The sequence below is a fragment of the Gasterosteus aculeatus genome, chromosome 6 (genome assembly GCF_964276395.1).
Source record: "Gasterosteus aculeatus chromosome 6, fGasAcu3.hap1.1, whole genome shotgun sequence".
In the NCBI taxonomy this organism is placed as follows: domain Eukaryota; kingdom Metazoa; phylum Chordata; class Actinopteri; order Perciformes; family Gasterosteidae; genus Gasterosteus; species Gasterosteus aculeatus.
Window position 1 is genome coordinate 16,944,257 of NC_135693.1, and position 19,563 is coordinate 16,963,819.

At 45.8% G+C, this 19,563-nt stretch overlaps 1 protein-coding gene across 6 annotated transcripts; it reads left to right on the forward strand.

Moving 5' to 3' along the window:
• The first annotated feature begins 1,761 nt into the window (after positions 1-1,761).
• On the forward strand, positions 1,762-12,517 carry LOC120820711 (polycomb group RING finger protein 5-A). Of its 6 annotated transcripts, none has more exons than XM_040178789.2 (9): positions 1,762-1,977; positions 3,912-4,643; positions 4,969-5,065; positions 5,417-5,472; positions 6,057-6,116; positions 6,358-6,536; positions 6,771-6,869; positions 7,753-7,842; positions 12,101-12,517. In XM_040178789.2, exons 2-9 carry the CDS (start codon positions 4,529-4,531, stop codon positions 12,146-12,148), a joined length of 744 nt encoding a protein of 247 aa, XP_040034723.1. In that variant the 5' UTR covers positions 1,762-1,977; positions 3,912-4,528; the 3' UTR covers positions 12,149-12,517. The 6 variants fall into 6 exon arrangements, with proteins under 6 accessions (XP_040034723.1, XP_040034725.1, XP_040034728.1 ...); XM_040178791.2 differs by having other exon boundaries at positions 1,799-2,023; XM_040178794.2 differs by having other exon boundaries at positions 1,855-2,100.
• The last annotated feature ends 7,046 nt before the right edge of the window (positions 12,518-19,563 follow it).

Consider the following 19,563-nt stretch of genomic DNA (forward strand, 5'->3'; position numbering starts at 1 on the left):
TCAGCTCATTTGGCAGGTAGGAATTAACGCATGGCGTCCGCGGGCGAGTTTGATGGGAGCGATCTGCGCCTCCGGAGACGGGCGGGAACGGATTCATCAAACCATGCGGAGTCGTTGCCCCTCGAGAGCAAAAGAAACACTGTTTGCAGGGAAAAAATGTCATTTGGGAATTTACAATGCAAAGAACTGTCCGGCTGTGTGAAAGGGAACTGTGTTGCCGTGGTGATACATTCCACTTCCCAAAACAGGAGGTCGTATCCCACAGGGTGATGTCACTGAAGGCTCCGTTATCCCGCCAGCGGCCCCTCGCTGGATGCGTGTCAGTGCTGCACCAACGACTCTGCTAAAAGCAAAGTAAAAAAAATAAAAACGTCAGGCATCGCTACGCTCCTTTTGAGTCAAACTCGCACAAGAGGAAGAAGAGAAGGTTTGTACTCTGGATTGCAGGCCAACAAGACGTGGCGTCAGGTACGACGTCACGTGAGGCCTGCAGATTGAACCAAAGATGGTAAATACTAAAGCAGCGCTATGGGCTACATGCTAACATCAGCGCCGTCATTGCGAGTATGTTTCGATGGCATTGGTATTTAGTTTAAAGCAGAACAGAGCCGTCACATCTGCAGACTCATCACGCCTGCACTTAATCTCTCATCAATTGACCACAGTGGGGGAAAGTTCTACATGATGACAAACGCTTAATGTGATTTAGTTTTGAGATTTCACCCTCAAAACTGTGACGTAATGTTCTCAAAAACACAAACTGGTGTTTGCTCAAATATTTAGCAAGGGGAGCGAGAGAGACGGTTCAAAACAAAGTCAGGCATCAGCACGGCGAACTCTCCCATGAAAGATTAATTGGGTAGCGCTTTATTTGATATTGGGCCATCGCGTGTTCATTGGGACTGTGAATAATGTAAATACTAAATGGTAATAAGGCATCTCAGACAAGTAGGTTCTTCCATAAGGTCTGAAGTCTGCCTATTATTTATTTTTTCTGCATCATTAATACTTTTATCATACATTTTTGCTTCTCATTCTGTCTGTGATCGGATGCTACTTGTTCGCTTCCAGGTCTCTGAAGCGAGCTAAAAAGATGGTAGCCGACCCCTCTCACCCCGGACAAAACCTGTTTGTGCTCCTTCCATCTGGCAGGAGGCTGAGGTCCATCAGGACTAAGACCTCCCGCCACACCAACGGTTTCTTCCCGTCGGCAGTCGGGCTCATGAACAGAGCCCAGTCCCCCACTGACTGACTCTCGACCGGTCACTCCCCTTCACACTGCACATGTCACTTTAACTGTCATTTCTCACTTTGTTCTCACTCCTCACTTTGTCACTTGTTCGATAGTGCACTTTATTTTTTTATATTTTTTAACTTTTAAATATTTTTAATTTTTAACTTTATTCTTATTTCATACTAACCCATAGCCTTATTCTACTAACCCATTGCATTAGCATTTTATTTTATTACTTGTGCACTGCTGTCTTGTTGTCTATTGTCACACTGTCTACTGTCACGCACCAACCAAGACAAATCCCTTGTATGTTTGACATATTTTGGCAATAAATGTTTCCTGATTCCGGATGAGGACCGGTGGTAGGAACATGTGTATTTCATGTTAATGACACGTACCACATGTGCAACGTTTCAAAAATGAAAATGAAACCAAACCCAACTTGTTTGAGCTGCCCGCGCTGCGTCCCTGCTCATCACCACACACACGACAACGCGTGTGTGCGTGTGCGCGCGCGCGCGCGCGCGTTGTAGGCCAATAGTCACCGAGTTACACAACCGCTTTCAGTTTCCGAGCCCTGCTTTGGCTGCCTGGTGGCTCCCCGCCCACCGCCGCTCTCTCTCCCCGCGCCGCCCGCCCGCCCGCCCGCCCGACCGACCGACCGCCCGCCCGCTGGGCGGACCGGGGCGCATCCGAGCCGAACAGTTCCGCGTCCTCCCTCCTCGGCCGGCGCACGGACCAGAGTGAGCGCACACGAAGTGTCATGGTGGACATTCCGGCCCATCCGCGGTATCCGTAACTCCGCGGGGTGGGGGGGAGGGGAGCGAGGGGTGCGGGGGGTTAGAAGAGGGAAAGTGTGGGCGCAGGTGAGGAATGTGGTGTTATCTCTTTATTGTTCCTGCGCGGATGACGAATTCATCCGCGGCGCGCACGTCGGTCGCGAGACGTTACGGCCAAACTTTGACGCTGCCGGCTGGACCTCCTCTCTCTCTCCCCCTCCCTCTCTCTCTCCCTCCCTCTCCCCCTTCCTCTCCCCTCTCTCTCTCTCTCTCTCTCTCCTGAAACGCAAAGTGCGTCGCCGCGCACACTCGCATGCGGGATCACGGTACGTTCACGCAAACGGCGAACACCCCCGCGCTCGCGGCGCGCGCTTCCCGTCGGTGCCTCTTTAAAAAAGAAAAAAAAAAAAAAAAAAAAAAGGCCGTGAGACGAAGCTCCGCAACTTTTACCGTCGATACGTTCCGCGCGCGAGCGTAGATGAGGTGGAGCTGCGACGTCGTTTTAACGCATCGGCGTATGTCGCCGTAATGTCCGCGTGTCGTCCATTGATGTTGTTTTGACGCGGGTGACGTAGGCGTGACGCGCCTACGAGGCGAGGCGACAAGCGGATCGGCTGCGCGTGATTAGAGGACCGTGCCCCGGTGACGGACACCGACCGGAGGGTTTTCAGAGCTGCGCACTTGGGGATTATTTATTTTTTTTTCGAGCAAAAAAAAAAAAAAAAAAAGCAGACGTCTGGAGCGGAGTGCACAACATTTCCTCCGTGTGTAGTTTGTTTGTGCTGCGGGTAAGCCGCCTGAAACCACATCCCCGCGCGCTCAGCGCTGTGAACACACCTGACGTGCTCCGCTCAACGTGCAGCTCGCGTGACGTCGTTTCAAAGTAATAGAAGTTGCACATGAGAATCAGGTATACCCTCAATTAAAAGAAGCCAGTTCTGGTGTTAGGGCAGGTGGATATAAAGCCAAATACATACAGGGAATAACATTTGTATTCATTTGGAAATGTTTAATTTCTTTAGTTTCAGCATGGATTAAGGGACAGGTGAGTCAGTCTCTGTTGGGGTTGCAGGAACTTTAAAGATATTTCCTCATTTGACAAAGAAGTGTTGACATCTGTCAACATTTTTAAAGATGTATCACATAATTGGGGAGATTCACCCATTTTGGGCTTTTATTTTGTTTAGTATTCCTACTGTAACTCGTATCACTGTCCATTATTGATGAGTTATCCCTGCTGTATTGTGTTGCCTTCTGGCTCAATTAAATATTGTGGCATCCCCCTACTACTAATCTATTAATACATTAGTAGATTTTAGTATTATAAAGGTGAACCCACCGAAAAACTAATTTAGTCTATTGGTTGCATTCATTGTGAAAATCACATGCGAACTCCATCAGAATAAAAGGCTTTGCACACCAGAGACGACACTTCTGAATGGAATTTCGTCCACCACTCTGAAGCTTAATGTTGTATTGTATTATGTATTGTATATTAAGATGTTTGAAATAGGGCAGCCAACATTCATTCAAATCCATCCAAATGGGGATGGATTTGGATTCATAGGGGTGGTAATCCAGAGACTAATGCATTTAAATCAAAACCGCAACAATCCCATGACTTTTTTTTTTACTCAGAATTTTCAATTGCGGTCGGAGAGAAATAGTCATCCCTCGAAAGTCACTATACAAATATAGGTCTATTTAATGGGTGATGTTATTCAGTTATATGGGACTCTAGTTTAAATATTCATTTTGATTGCTTCTTTTATTGGGTCTTAAATTGTTTAATGTTGTGTATGTGTCTTTGAATATCTGCATCTTTCAATTCATGTTTTTTTATGTGTAGATTTTAATCAGGACACTTCCTTATGTTTGATTATTATTGTCTCTACTAGGTAACTTCAGTTTGAGGTCAAAAGGTCATCAAACAAGAAGAAGAAGAAGGAAGACGTCAACAGCACCATGAAGACGAATGAACTGACTTGCGAAGAGGCGGACTTCGCAGAAGTCTTTGGCCTCAATGTCGTCAGCTGACCTCTGACCCCTTGTGGATTAAAAATGGCACTTTGGCCGGGACAGGGAAGGAAGCGCTACATCTCACTCACCGGGAACAAACGTGGTTGTTTGAAACAGGATTACACAGACTAGACAAACCTGTGGTCTTTGTTCGATGGGAGAAACATGTTTAATTGAGGATGCAATAAGATCTGTGTGGGAGACGTTGCAAAAGGAAAACTGATTACAAAATAGAAATCGGATCAAGGATGGAGCAGGATTTCACACAGCAGGCTCTCTCGTTTCTCTCGTAACTTGCGGATAACGGACATTTACATCCACTAGCCTGGACTAACATTAGCCGGTGTTGGTGAAGATACCTTGACACGCAGCTTACGTCCCTTCCTTCCTGTCTGTGAATGCACTGACTCTTCTAAAGCCACACGGTGACCTTTAACCTCAGCTTTGAACTGTGACTCCTGGTTAGTATACGTCGTTAAAAAAAAAGACTCCAAACATGGCTGCCACGGGAAGGAAGCACTTGGTGAAGGACTTTAACCATTTCATCACCTGTTACCTGTGCCGAGGTTACCTGATAAAGCCGACCACGGTCACCGAGTGCCTGCACACCTGTGAGTGAAACCACAAACGCCTTTTTCTTTGTGGCACGACACATTTCAACAAGCTCAAATCCACCGAGGCAGTTTGACACCATGTAGTTTGTTTAGAAGTGCCCCACAGTGCATTGTGGGAGCACAATAATAGCCCGTCACCTTGAAGGCTAACGAGTAAGCTAACTTGCTAATGAGCAAGATTGAACGCTAACTAGCTTGTGGCCGGTATTGTTTCTTTTGTGCTTCGGAATCGTTCAACAACGTGACGTTGAGCGGTCTTGACGAGGAGCAGCCGTTACTAACCGAACCCCAATAAATCCTGTTCATGTTGTTTCTCCTGCAGTCTGTAAGAGCTGTATTGTGCAGCACTTTGAGGACAGCAATGACTGTCCTAAATGTGGCATTCAGGTCCATGAGACAAACCCCCTGGAGATGCTCAGGTACCTCGTCCTCTCTGTTATTTGAATGAGCTCATTTCTTATTTTTTTCACTGGTTTCTCTGTTTCAATGCAGTGCCACACATTTCACTCCATTCATTTCCATTTGATTTGCTACGTTGTGTTCTTTCTACTTTTTAACCATCTCATCTGTTCCTTATTAACATATCTCAGTCTTATCTTCCTTCTGGTTGTTTCTTTGTGTTATTAACAGCGATTCTTCATTCATTTGTAACTACTCACCTGTTGAACCAACGTATCCTCCTCTCTATTATATCTTTTATTTTTCTCTAATCTTTTATAAATTCTTGACTTTCTGCACAGCTGATCCCTCTCTCCTCTCCTATCACTCAGGTTGGACAACACCCTGGAGGAGATCATCTTCAAGCTGGTGCCTGGACTCAGAGAAAGTGAGTTTTCCAGATGGTTCGATTGATCTTCTCGGTTTGCAGCGCATGTTTAATTATACAACACTTCGTGGGGGGGTGGACTTTTCTTTTAGTCAATAACAGTACTCTGATCACAGAAGAGAAGCCAAGTCGAAACGTCCAACTAAAGCTGTGACGGTGCCAGAATTTTACGACTCCATAACTCCACCTCCGGTGACGGAGCGCTCCGGCAGCTGATTGACACCATTTTTATTTCATTGTTCATTAGAGGCTATAATATACTTTAAACACTGTGTGTAATAAAATGACTCAATCATTGACACGTGGCTCACTAAAACAACAAAGATGATTGTTTAAGTTGGACTGTAGTTGTAGTTTTGCTATAACAAAAAAATATATTAGCCATATGCTATGCAGTGCTTTATATCTTTTATTGTCAAATGAGTGAAGTTTATAGCAGAAAACACACACGGTTTAACCACACGGTGTGTGTATTACACAAGATATCAATCAGTGCACCGGCCAATGCAGCATCTTCTTTTTAGAATCACTTCTCCGCGCTGCCTCTTTATATGTCCTTCTTCTCGTCTGTTCGTGTGAACCAGGAGAGGAACAGCAGGAAGTTGAATTCTGGAAGAAGAACCAACCCAGAGAAAACGGTCAAGGTGAGCTTCCCGTCACACTTCAACCTTGTGATCCTGCACATGATACAATAAATAACCCCCTCGCTGGCTTTGTAGTGGAAGATCATTTAGTATTCTCATACATCGATGACATTTTAAAACTTCAACTTATATTCAAATCAACCTTTTCTAATTTTCAAAGAAGATTTGAGGACGTCACGGGTCACTTATTTAGGCTCTGTAACATTTGCCTGAGCGCGTGAACGCTTGTCTCGTCCCGCAGCCGAAACTGTGGTGTGTCAGCGCGTCGGGGGGCCTGATGCCGGAGGCGATTACGGTGGCGGAGGCGGTGATGATGGTGACGACGGCGACGACGAAGATTACCACAGGAGCGACCCTCAGATAGCCATCTGTCTGGACTGCCTGCGCAACGGGGGACAGTCGGGGGAGAGCACTGTCACGGTGTGTGTGTGTGTGTGTTTCCTTGTGTGCAATGTTTTCATCAACAAGTCTTTGGATAATCAGTAAGTCAGCGTATTGAATGCAGCTGTGTTTGTAAAATGGCTCAAAGCTTTACAGACTGCGGGGATCTTAATCTCTCGCAAAGGTTGGAATCTGTTTTGGGGTCTTTTCCTGGAAAAAAGTACAATAATCTTTCGGGTTACAGTCTAACGGCGTTGTCTCTCGTCCGTTTAGGATTTGATGAAGAGGTTCATCCGCTGCTCCAGTAGAGTCACAGTGGGAACGATTAAGAAGTTCCTCAGTCTTAAACTAAAGCTGCCGAGCTCTTATGAGGTAAGGAACAGATTCAATTACCATCTAAATTAGGGTGCACGCACTTGAGCTCCCTTAATTGAAATTTATTCGCAAATTAACAAATGACGTTCACGCATAAACAACAGAGACGCCGTCTTTGAACACATCATACAACTCAAACAAAAAACCTAGTTATGTTTTATTATTGGGAAATGCACACATATGATGTGTGTATATGTTTATATCATATCTGTATATATCTCGATTCAATTTGATAAGTTGCATCAGAAACTATAGTATAATTTAAATTGGTTGGCTGGTTATCAAAACGCAACATCTTTCAAAGCTTGGAAAACTACATTATTACTTTTACAAATGAAAATTCCCATGAGTTCTATGCTGTAATTAACATCTATGTAAAGTTTCTAGAGCCAGCGCTTGTCCGTGTTGTTTTGCTGACTACTGTTTACACAATGCAAAAAGATTGTTATTCAGCAGGAAGCAAAAAGTTTTATTATTATTTTAAGCCACAGAAAATTCAGCATTGGTATATAATTGATAACACAAAAATACAAATAAAATAAAGTATAAAGTATCCCACTTTAAGAAAATAAACCAAACATCCAAAGAATGAAAGTCAGCTTGGATTCTAAACTGACGGCTTCCACGTTTGCTTGAGCCGGAGCTTCAAACAGTCACCGCGCAGCCTCCCACTCAAAACCACAGAGAACTTCCCTTCTTCTTTCACTGTGTGCAACTGGATTTAAGATTTCTTTTTCATTTCCTTTGTCAACGTATGTGACACATCATCCTTTCAGGCTTTTGCACGGCATCTTGCTCTGTCATTTTGAGCCTTTTATTAAATTAAATAGTTTATCTGATTGTTCTTAAATCTTTTTTCTCCTTCTTCTGCTGTCTCCAGCTGGATGTGCTGTGCAACGGAGAGATCATGGGAAGAGATCACACTCTGGAGTTCATCTACATGACCCGATGGAGGCTACATGGAGAGAATGTAAGACCCCCTCACTTCCTGTTTATGTGTGCGTGCTTGCATGCTCATGTGTAGATGCACGGGGGGGGGGGAAAGAAACGTGCGTGTGTGTGTGTGTGTGTGTGTGTGTGTGTGTGTGTGTGTGTGTGTGCGCCATGCATTCATGCACACATTGTGGGTACTCAACTCTACACAGAGGCACTAAACGCAAACCACAGCAGAGGTTTAGAATTAGGCTCAAGTAAAGATCAGCTGTGAGGTTGAAGCGTGTTCGTTTAGTGATAAGAATGGAAGTCTATAGAATATTCTGTGTGTGTGCGCGTACAGCGACTGAGGAGCGTGGACAGGTGGCATCCGATAGCAGGTCAGAGCAAGGAGAGGAGGATGATAGGAGGAGGAAGAGGACCAGGGACGAGTAGAGGGGATTAGTTAGTTCTTTGATGGTTGGTTAGAAAGTTCATCATTGTTTCAATGGCTACATTTTAATCAGTATTTGAAATACAGGTGTGATGCTGTGATGTTATTGCAGCCTAAACCTTTAAAAAAAACCTTTAGCACAGTATCCCAAATGTTTACATGTGCTTTGAAATCCCCCGTCAGTCTCTCTCTCTGGTCTGCATGTACCATACGTGTACCATATGGTGCAGGAATCACATTGACTGGAGGTTCAGGTTTTGCATTTCAATGTATTTGAAGCACTGAATTTGAAAGCTTTTCGTCATGCAGCTTCTTTATTAGAAAAATCTTTCCTTCGCTGTATTTCCTCCACCCCCTTTTTTTCCCCCCGAGCTCCCACGCTCCTAAACAACAAACATAAATCAGTCCGTCAGAATTATTTATGTTCCCCCCCCTGGTGAGTCAGAAGGACGAACACCAAGATCTCCTGTCCGGTTAAGGATAAAGTAACGGGAGAAGAGGAGTGACAGACTGATTTAAAGCATGAAAGTCAGGAACGGAGGCCGAAGAGTCAGAGAAAGCAGATCCGAGTCGTTCATCAGTCTCATCCTGCCGTCTGCTACGCATGTCTTGATTTTCCCTCCAGCACGCGGCCACTATTACCCGCTCCGTTTACTCTGTTCAGACGAAGGTCAAATCCCTCTCAGATTAGATTAAGAAGAGCACTCACATTGTTTGGTTGGATCGGGATCAGACGAGGTCTCCCGTTGCATCTGTGGCAGTCGTTCCATCCGCCCCTTTTATTTCAGTAGCAGGAGACTCAGGCCTCTTCAGAAGCGGGACCATTTTAAGGGAAGGAATAGTTCCTTGACTCATTGATGCACCTGAAGAAATGGAATCTGCAGAAATGTGAAAAGAAAAACTCGTGAGATAATGCTGAGGTTTTCCCACTGAAACAGAGAAAACCACATATTCTGGGAGCTTAATATGCATTCTCTTTCTTTTGAGTAGCGATACAAAGTGGGGCGAGTGTGTTGGCCAGCGTTTCATTTAATCATGTAATGTCCGTTTCACATATCTGTTCAAATCCTTTTCTGAATCTGTTGCTTTGTCTCCCCTGCTTTGCTCTTACTCATCGTTTCGCCATAGAAAAAAAGCTCTTTTAACCGAAAGTTGGATGAGGTCCCGCAACGGGCTTTGTTGTCATGAATCCACACAGACCTCTGACATCACTATACAACTCTTGCGTAATGTACCTTTAAGCGGCCGTGTATTCCTGGAATGAGGAATGAGAAGCCTGTCGTGAATCACGTCCCTTCGCTTCCCGAGAAAAGAGAATAAATAACTTTTACATCCAGCGAATGATTGTTTGACCTGACAGCAGGTACAAGTTGAAATTATTAGAGGTTGAAAAGCTCTGCAGGATGATTCCCAGTGATCACTCCTAGCCTCTTTCCTTTAGCATTGATTTTTTTGTGAATTGTCATGGTCCCCAGTGGAAAAACATTATATTTAGATTAGATTAGATTAGAGTGTGTGGCAGTCAAGCCAGGGTGGAGGGGGGAAGTACAGCCACTGAGGGAGATGTGGGGGTGGGGGGCAGAGTTCAGAGTTCAGGGGCGGCAGAGTTCAGTAGAGTGACAGCCGCAGGGATGAAGCTGTTCCTGAACCTGCTGGTCCGGGAACGGAGCACCCTGTAGCGCCTCCCAGAGGGGAGGAGGGCAAACAGTCTGTGGCTGGGGTGAGAGCCGCGTGCCCTCCGCAGACATCTCTTGCTCTGGACGGCCTCGATGGTGGGGAGTGAGGATCCGGCGATGCGTTGGGCGGTTTTCACCACCCTCTGCAGTGATTTACGGTCCGCGACAGAGCAGCTGCCGTACCATACTGAGATGCAGTTTGTAAGGATGCTCTCTATGGTACAGCGGTAGAAATTCTCTAGAATCTGAGGAGACAGATGGGCCTTCTTCAGTCTCCTCAGGAAGAAGAGACGCTGGTGTGCTTTCTTTACCAGGGATGAGGTGTTGAGGTTCCAAGAGAGGTCCTCAGAGATGTGGACACCCAGGAACTTGAAGCTGGCGACACGCTCAACCTCCGTCCCGTTGATATGGACGGGGATGTGTGTGCCAGTTTTCTTCCGGAAGTCCACAATTAGCTCTTTGGTCTTCTTGGTGTTGAGGGCCAGGTTGTTGTCGGCGCACCACACCGCCAGATGCTGGACCTCCTCTCTGTAGGCCAACTCATCGTTGTCACTGATGAGGCCAATCACCGTTGTGTCGTCTGCAAACTTGACAATGGTATTAGAACCGTGTGCAGGTGTGCAGTCATAGGTGAAGAGGGAGTAGAGGACTTAGCACACAGCCCTGTGGCACGCCGGTGTTCAGGATGAGGGTTGAGGAGGTGTGGTTCTCTACCCTAACAGACTGGGGTCTGTTGGATATATTTACATTGAGTCATACCCACATGCTCACGTTGGAAATGTACAATAGAAAAGTAGGTGTAGGGTAATTCTGTCACTTCTGGCTGCACCAAACAATATTTTACAGCAAATTTAGCTTTCAGTATTTTCCCTTCCTGGAGCAGGTCGGAGAGTCCTACATTCGACATTTAACACTTGAACAAAAGCCCTCCAACGATGCTGACAGAAGAAAGAATGCGTTTCTGCAGGATTATTCAAGTGTTTTTGGAAAGCTGAATGCCGAGTGAAAGACTCTCGGAGACACAAACGGCTCAGTGAGAAGCTGCTCGGGTCGGATACAGCGGCGTCCTTTATTTCCGAGGCATGATGCAGCAAAACGCAGAACGCCAGAGGAGACGACAGCAGCTGTGCTCTGCTGCAGCAGCAGCCTCCAGCTGCCAGAAACACTAGACGGGCTCCAGAAACAGGAGACAGAGTCTTCCCTCTGCACCTGCTTCCACAAACACCCACTCTGTGAATTCTCCACGAAAAGGGGCAGCTCACGTCACTCGACCCTTTAGGAAGCACGTCACGACCAAAAGGAGGCAACGTGCACCTGATGGACATTTCTGTTTGTCATCCAGAATGACGGATTACTTAAAGGGCCGCCAGGCCACGCAGGGACCTGAGAGGTCAAGGGTCGCCTGCGCCGAGCCATCTAAATACTGAGTGTTGACTTGTGAGAAAGGGACGACCTGATCTTTCATCGCCAGGACGCTGCACGGCAGACGGTGACGCGACGTTCGGTTCGTCGCAGTTGCACAGATTGTATTATTTGTGTCTGCGCTCATTACCCTCATTACCTGGTCGCCTGACAGCGTTCTAAAGAGTCGAGGAGAAGCAACGTCGTGAACAAGCTCGGACAGCCAAGGAGGGATCCGGGAAACCAATCAGTAACGTGTACCGACCCCTCTGCGTCGGCCTGGCTTGTTACACAGCTCTGTGTATCGCACATACGTTGAGCGATAAACCTTTAAATGGAGCGGCAGCAGCGCGAGCCACTTGTGGCTCCTGCGCATCCCGGGCGGCTCAATGGAAAGGGGCGCACATTCTTCTTTGGCTACGTAGTGTAGGAAAAACCTGCAGTTTGACGTCAGGCGAAATGGGAGTCGGTGTCTCGCTCCGCCGGTCGCACTTCTTATGGCTGAAAGTGTCGCTGCTGCGGATTTGTGCGTCGTGTGGAATCGGGTTGGAGATGCATGTTGTTATCGTTACGACTGTTCTTGCACCCTAAACGTAAAAAAACGCTCCAAAAGCCTTTTACAATAAACGATGACCTACGCAGAGGATGTTCTCTCTTCAGTAATCCAGCACTTAATTCTTCCCCTCGGGGCCCCGGCGGCCATGTGGTGAACGTTTACGTCGTGGAGACCAAAAGGCCGATGGTCTTCTCTGAAACGCTTTCTCCTTTTTCTCTCTCTCCCTCAGACGTATCCCATGGTTCTTGAGTACCGCCCACGGATCGACTTTGGCTGAACCACAGCTGCAAGAAGAGGACCACACACACACACACACACACAGACACACACACATACACATACACAAATGCAGACATTCATAACCAGTATGGAAAACATTAGCAGCACCTACATTTGCGTTTGGACAAAGACAAATACAAACATGATGTGCAGAGAAAGAAAGATTAAATGTATTTTTGTACAGCCAATGATGAAGTGCATACGTTGTCATGGTAAAGAGGTTTTATGCTACATAGAATAATATATGCTATTATATATATGATATTTTTAAATGTTTGTCCCTGTGCCTAAAAACCTGTTTGAATGAAGTATGACCATATCTTCACTTTGCCTGTCTAACTAGAATAAATGTTGATTTTCTACTGTTGATGGCTGTTTTTTTGTCTTCCTGTGGCGTCTTTAGGGCGTCTTTAGATGAGAACACACGGAAACATCATAGAAAATATTATATGTTTCCCATCAACCAATGCCAGAAATATAAGACGCTACCTGGACATATAGAATATTTTTGCAAAGTTTAAAACATATCTGAAGGGAGAACAATTAGGTCCAAATGAACGATGCACTTACAGTTTTTCTCATTTTCTCACCCTGTTGGTAGATGATGTAACACTTGCCATGAACTGCATAATGCATGACCTCATTTATTTAGTGACATCGTTTTCCATCGAAAAAACCCAAATCATTTCCATCCCTTGTTCCAGCGCTCACTGCTCTTCCTGTTCATCTCGGTTGTGATGACTCACGGCTCAGTGAGTGACTGACAGCATCTCTCTGCAATAACGTGGCACCATTTATCCACACGGGCATTTTGATAAAGGGACGGCAAAATATTCGTTTTTACCTCGGGATGAATGAAAATACACACACACACACACACAGGACGTGTTTTAAGTGGGCCGGGTGAGGCGGGCAGTTTATCTGCTCACTAAAAAAGTCACAAGGTGAATAAAGTGTGTGTCTACGAATGCAGAAAGCACAGAACGGAATCTGAGTACACACACGCACGCGCGAGCACACACACCTAAAGACGACCTATACACACACACGCACACGCACACTGCAGTAGATCATAGCTTCCACCCACATGTGCCATCTTCACCTCGCACTCGCCTTTTCATGTCCGTTGTGTAATTACAGTATGTTTACACAAATAAATGATCTACTTCAGACTTGTCTGCTTCGTCTAAACCGAGTCCCACATTTCCCACAATGCAATTTACAGTACGAACAAGGGGGCCTTGTGATCGACACGTATGCAGAGTGAGAATGAGCTTCATCGATACCGAAAGTAACAAGAAGAAACCAATTAGTGTTTCCATCTGTGAAGAGGAGAAGGAGGGGAAACACTTGCGTCAGTTCTCAGAACACAACCTGGTTCAGGGAAGCTGCAGTGTCTGTCGCCATTTTCCAGCAAAGCATTGAACTACAGGACTGAAAAAAGCAATGAATTAACAGGTAGATTAAATCACGCGCAATTAGAGAACAAACAAATAAAACCCCCATGAAAAAATAAAGCGATTAAATAAACTATTGATAGTTTAGCATTTAATAGTAATAGGATGCAACTAACTGAAGAAAGACTGGACCTTCACTTAAGACATGTTTGTCACAATACATCATCAGGTCACTCGTACTTGGTTCAAAATATCAAAATGTTACTGTTTACTACACAGCGGGTTGAAGCATCACTCTGTGGCAAATTAAAGCCATTCATGCCAGATAGTTAAATAATCACAGCACAAAAAAGCAGCCACAGAAAGGAATGTGTTATTTTCTCGCATAAAATTAACCAGTAAATACTTTACTAGAGTAAATAAACTTTGACTTAGAGAAACTAAAAAAACGGGGTGATCTGAAAAAAAAAACTCCATTGATCAGTTACTTTTAATTGAGTCAGATATCCTTTGTCACGTCCCTCTGGAGGCTGAAGCCGAGTCCTTCGGCTCTGGACTCAATTAAAAGTAACTGATCAATGAAGTCGTCGGTCAGAGAGAAGCGACGCATCAGTGATACCGAAGGCACCAGAAAGGACCTTGTTTCAACCTCGAATCCAGCCATGTGAATATATTGTCCTCAATGTGTTAAATATATATTACCCTCAACTGGTCTCTACTCAAACACTCAGTGAGGGTAAAAGTCTTTTCTTGACCTTGGATGCTCCCCTCGACTTCCTCCGTACCAAAGCGTCAGAGTTTGTTCGCTCATCTAGTTGATGGAAATGCAGAAAACAACCAAGGTCAGAGAGAGAAGGCCGCCTCAGCTCCGCCGTAGAAAACCTCCGTTGCTCAACGGTTCACATGTGCGGATCACCCAAGTTGAATTCCCGTCAATCATCCGATCACTGACGTGGCCTCCTCTCCAGCACATTCCACCGGGGCGAACCCGAGCAGGCCTGTGTGGTGGTACCTCACCCCGAGACCGTCCTGCCGCCGGGCGTCGGCCCTGCACACAGATATCAGTGGGTGTCAAAGGTCGGGCCCGGTTACAGCGCAGATGTCCCGGCAACGTCCCTCGGTGAGTCTGCTCGGAAGAACAGCAGTCTGATGCCAGACAACAGTCACGGGCGGTTATAAATATTCATCTGCTCTTGTTTCAAGTCATTTTTTATTCTGAATTTAAGTGAATGAATTGTGAAATAAGTGGATTCAGATTGAAGGTCGAACAGAAGATGACTATGTAAGTTATTTTCACATAAGTGACATAAGGATGTGTCCCTTGTACTTTGACTTTTAAAAAGGTGACGCGGACGTTTTTGGAAAGTGAGGGGCGTCCTCCGGCATGTTGTCAGGATTAGCGTTGGACATTCGTGTTTGATGTATGTTTTCGTCATGTGACATTCTTTGTGACACGGCTGCAGTATGTATGCCACGAATGCGCGAATGCGAGTCAATGTCAAAGCTTTGATCCACGAATAACCGCGAGACATGCGTGCATGCAGATGTTTGTGTGCGTCTGACGTCACAACACACCTGAGCTCAAGAGCAACCAAATGACTGAAGGTGCTCTTCCTTCAGTTATGACGGCCTGAGTCCGTCGCTTTAAACGGACGTGACTTCATCTCGCCCCGTCCCGTCTGTGGGTACGTCTCTTTGGACATAGCCGGCTGAGGATGCCAGAGGAGTGACTGCATGGCTGCAGGCGCGCTGCGGGTCAGAGGTCGTTCTGATTTTTTTTTTTAAACGGGGTGTGACGACTCAGCAGGTTTCAGGCTGCAGTGGTGACGGTGGGCAGCAGCTCACAGGTCAACTTTAACACTATGCATTGTGTTGCGTGGAGAACAGCAAGCTGTTATCTGTGAGAAAGGTGGAGAAAAGAGGCAAAGAGGAAAGCAGGCGCCTCATCACACGATCCAGATGGGGACGGTTTGTTCTGCCTCCTAATGAGCTCTAAATCGCAACGAATACCTGGAAACCCTTTACGCACACTTATTGGTCCTCTGGCACACGCGTACGTTGTTGTGTGTTTACCGTCCCCGAGGAGTCGCTATCTGCGAGAGTCCGAAATAAATTATGCAAAAGCGCTTCTCTGCATTCTGCTCCAACGTAATGGGAGCAGCAGCAGCAGCAGCAGGGTGATTTAAAAACGAAAGCGGTGCTCTTTCTCCCGGTGAGTTTGGAGTGGGAATAAAGGGTCTGGTGGCAGATTCAATAAAGAGCTGTCCTTGCAAGATGCAAATGAGTCTGGCCCATGAACCTGCTGATTGGGTTCTGGGCTGATGCCTCCGAAGGGCTCCTGCCGAAAGATTGACTTTGTTTGCCCATTAACTACAGTTAAATTAAGCCTTTTTGTTATTCTCCATAAATGTACTTTTTGCTTCATGTGTTTACTCTGGTTTTTGTTTAAATCCCTATTTATTTTCCTTAGGTGCATCATCACAAGTAGAAATGTTCTGCATATACAGTTTGGAATATTTAGAGAGTCCACATAATCTGTGACGGGCTGGTAAAGAACATAATGCTCTGACCGGCGGCCTGATGAAGACGTGTGTGTGTGTGTGCGTGTGTGTGCGTGTGTGACATTTTAATGGCAGCAGGTGTGTGACAGCATGTAGTGTATATGTGAAATATGCTGTTACTTCCACGCCCATGTAATTCTGTCTGCGCTGGCCATTGTGTGTGTGTGAGTGTCAGTGCGTGTGTGTGTGTGTGTGTGTGTGTCAGTGCATGTATCGTGCTTTTAGTAGTCAACTACACAAAGATTTAACATTTAACACATTTAATACACGTTTTATTATCAAATAATCAAGATGAGTCAGTAGAAATAATAATAAAGTTATTGTGAATCATAATGTATTTCAGTCCATCGTCTTGTTTGGAGAAATGTGAATTACAACTAGTATCTTTGGACATTATTACAGAAAATTGGCTTAGATTATTCTGGACAGCCCATGTGAACATTTCCCGAAATATCTGAACTTGTAAATAACAATAAAACAAAATAAAGTGAGCTAATTAAAGGTGTTTTCATTTACACATCATCACATATTTGAAAAAGTGCGACAAAGCTACAAATTAGCTACAAATTAGCATTGATCATGACTTTACACATCAACGATGTGCTCATTGATGTTGTTTTTTAACAATTGTGGTGGAAAATGTGGGCATCCGCTAAAGTGATCCACTGAAGTGAATTCCATCCATTGCCTCAAGCCTTAACACCCCGAACCGACATATAAAGCACCTTAAAAGGGAGTGTGGATCACACATGCCGACTGGTGATCGCGCCGTCTGCCGTACTCGATGACTTTGAGTGAGCTGCATCTTTTACACCGTCGAGATGTTCTCCTTGACGCATGTCTGTCACCTCGCCGAGCGGCAGAGATCTCTCTCCCTCTCGCTACGCGATCGCCTTTCACCGGATTGCTCTTCAACATCTCAGCCCCACATACCCGGCAGTGAGTCATCGTCGCCGTGCACATTCACAGCCGAACACGTGCGTGACATCAGCACCCAGGAATGCACCTTATCTCCAAACTCAGAGGAAACGAACCGGACAGAGGGAACGAGTGAGTTAATGTACTGAAATGTACCCAAGTTGTCCCTTCAGGCGTGCAGATCGTTTTGGTTTGGTTGGATGAGAATAAAAAGGAACATTTGTTATTTCAGAAGCCGCTTCGGGATCTCACACCTCACAGAGATTTTATTGTCACTATTTCAACGTGTGGCGTTTCCAGGCATTTTTATTACATGCAATGTTCAATCAATGATCCAAGGGCCCGAAAACGGAGAAGCCTGCGGACACCTAGCCTCCCACGGTATTTACGCTGTGTTGTAGAAATGTTGAGGTCCAGTTCACCTCGAAACACCGATGCTGCCGACCTGCGCCAGGTCCAAAGGGAATCATTTGAATAGCAACACCAGTTTAGACCTCCAGAAGCAGAAATGTCCCACGTGATCTTGTCAAATTTTGCCGCTCGGGCAGAAGCCTTTTGCATACTTTCAGAAACAGTCTGACTGGCGCTGCTCATCAGATACCGAGGATGTCTTACAGCCCTGGCTTCAATCCGCCACGACCTTCCTCCACCATCGGTTTTGGACATGTCAGCGATGGGGTGAGAGTCTATTCCAGTTCACTGACGTCTGATGAGATGAATTAGATCAGGGTTTAGGCAACAAAAACACCCTCAAATGAAGTAATTGAAGTTCCTTTGACGTTCCATGAGTAGTCCAGTGTCTTTTGTCCCCTCACGCAGACCTCCCGTCCGCCCTGAGAGGCCTTCGCGTACTCACTCGTACGTCTGACGATGAGTTCAGGCTCCGCTGAAGGGCCGCTGCCCCTCCGGCCTTGTGCCTCGCTATCAGGACCCAGAGGTAAAGTGCTGGTGCCTGACGTCCTGAGAGGGAGACCAGGCCGGGACGTTGCTTGAATTGACATGAATTAATCATCCGATCAGGGGATGTTACTGTAAATTTGGCTATAATAGAACTTAGAACTCAAAGGTCCAAAAAAATTTGAAACCGTTGACACTCAAACGCATCAGAATGTGAGACATGGCGAGGAGACGTATGGATGACATACAGTCACTCGGCGCATGTTGACGTGGGACAACTAAGCGCAGGGCGAGACGGCCATAAAACGTATACATATCCCGCTATAAATACGCCTTCCATACAGTGGAAAACATCATGAAGGTTTACGGTCACCGGCATGCGTTTCAGTCACATGAAAAGCGCCACAATGACATCTGAAGGTACAACAGAGACACTTTAAAGAAGATCAGGAAAGCGGGACTTTGAGTGACGGCAAAGAAATGTGTTTATCTGTTAGAAGATCTAGCAGAATCAAAATATTTTATGTCAAAAGTCATATTATTGGCAGAAGGAATACTTCTTTAATTGATTGTACAGCCTTAAATCTTTAGCTCGCGTCAACAAGTTTTAATCACAAGTGCAGCAATATAGTTTCTACTAATAAGGACACACACACACACACGCACGGCTTTGGTTCTAGTACACTAGAATCCTAGTTGGGACACTGACCTTGACCCTGAAAAATGAACCATTCGTCAAATGTGTGTTAATTCTGGAGTCCTTGGCAAAGACAGTGTTTTGTAACCATGGAGGGCGTTTCAATGGTCTCGTGGCCTTGCAGCTTGTCATCTCAGGAACGAGACCCTGTGCATGATGGGTAAACGGCGGCCTCTGGTGGAGACGGAATTGTTCGAGTTTAACGACTTGGACAGATGTTAAGCCGGTGGAACCTCTTGACCCTCATTCAAATCTGATAAGAACATTTTTTTTAAAAGGGACAATCACAAGCAGAGGAATCCTGCGGATGTATTTTTATTCTTTGTTTCTCCTTCAGCTTCACATTTACTGTACTTTTTTTCTTTTGATACACACATTTGGAAATACTCTCCCCCTGTTTTACTTTCACTTATTTCCCCATCTTCATTTCTTTAGACGTTTGTGGGCTGAAAGGTTCTGAGCGGATACAGAAACACACCCTCCAGTGCAGGAAATGTGCGCAGCATTCACCCTCCTCCTCCTCCTCCTCTCTCCCCCTTTCTCCCTGTCTCTCTCTCCCTGTCACACACACACACACACACACAGACGGCTCTCGGTTGAACTAAAGTAACCTCTGTGCTTCTTGAGGAAAGGCGTGTGTGTGTGTTGCTGCCAAGCGGTCTGAATGGAAGATTCTTCTTCTCTCTCCCAGATGTTCTTCTCTCTCTCTCTGAGTTTGAGGGCGTTGCTATGAATAAAACCAAATATTCCACCTGACAACTGATGCCCCTCCCTCATCAGTTGTTCTGCTCTCCGAGTGGATGAAGAGGAAACGTGTTACTCAGTTTGCTCATGTTCTATTCGGCGTTCTCTCCCCCTAAACGTGTCACACCGTGTCACATAAATCGACGCCAGTTTTGGTCTCGACATCGAGACTCCTTCCTGGCGTCAGACGGGATGAAAC

Bases quoted from the DNA above. Each gene is read 5' to 3' on its own strand.
- LOC120820711 (XM_040178789.2), top strand. From the start codon at position 4,529: ATGGCTGCCACGGGAAGGAAGCACTTGGTGAAGGACTTTAACCATTTC. The intron at 4,644-4,968 runs GTGAGTGAAACC...TTTCTCCTGCAG, and splicing joins CACCGAGTGCCTGCACACCT to TCTGTAAGAGCTGTATTGTG. The intron at 6,537-6,770 runs GTGTGTGTGTGT...TCGTCCGTTTAG, and splicing joins CGGGGGAGAGCACTGTCACG to GATTTGATGAAGAGGTTCAT.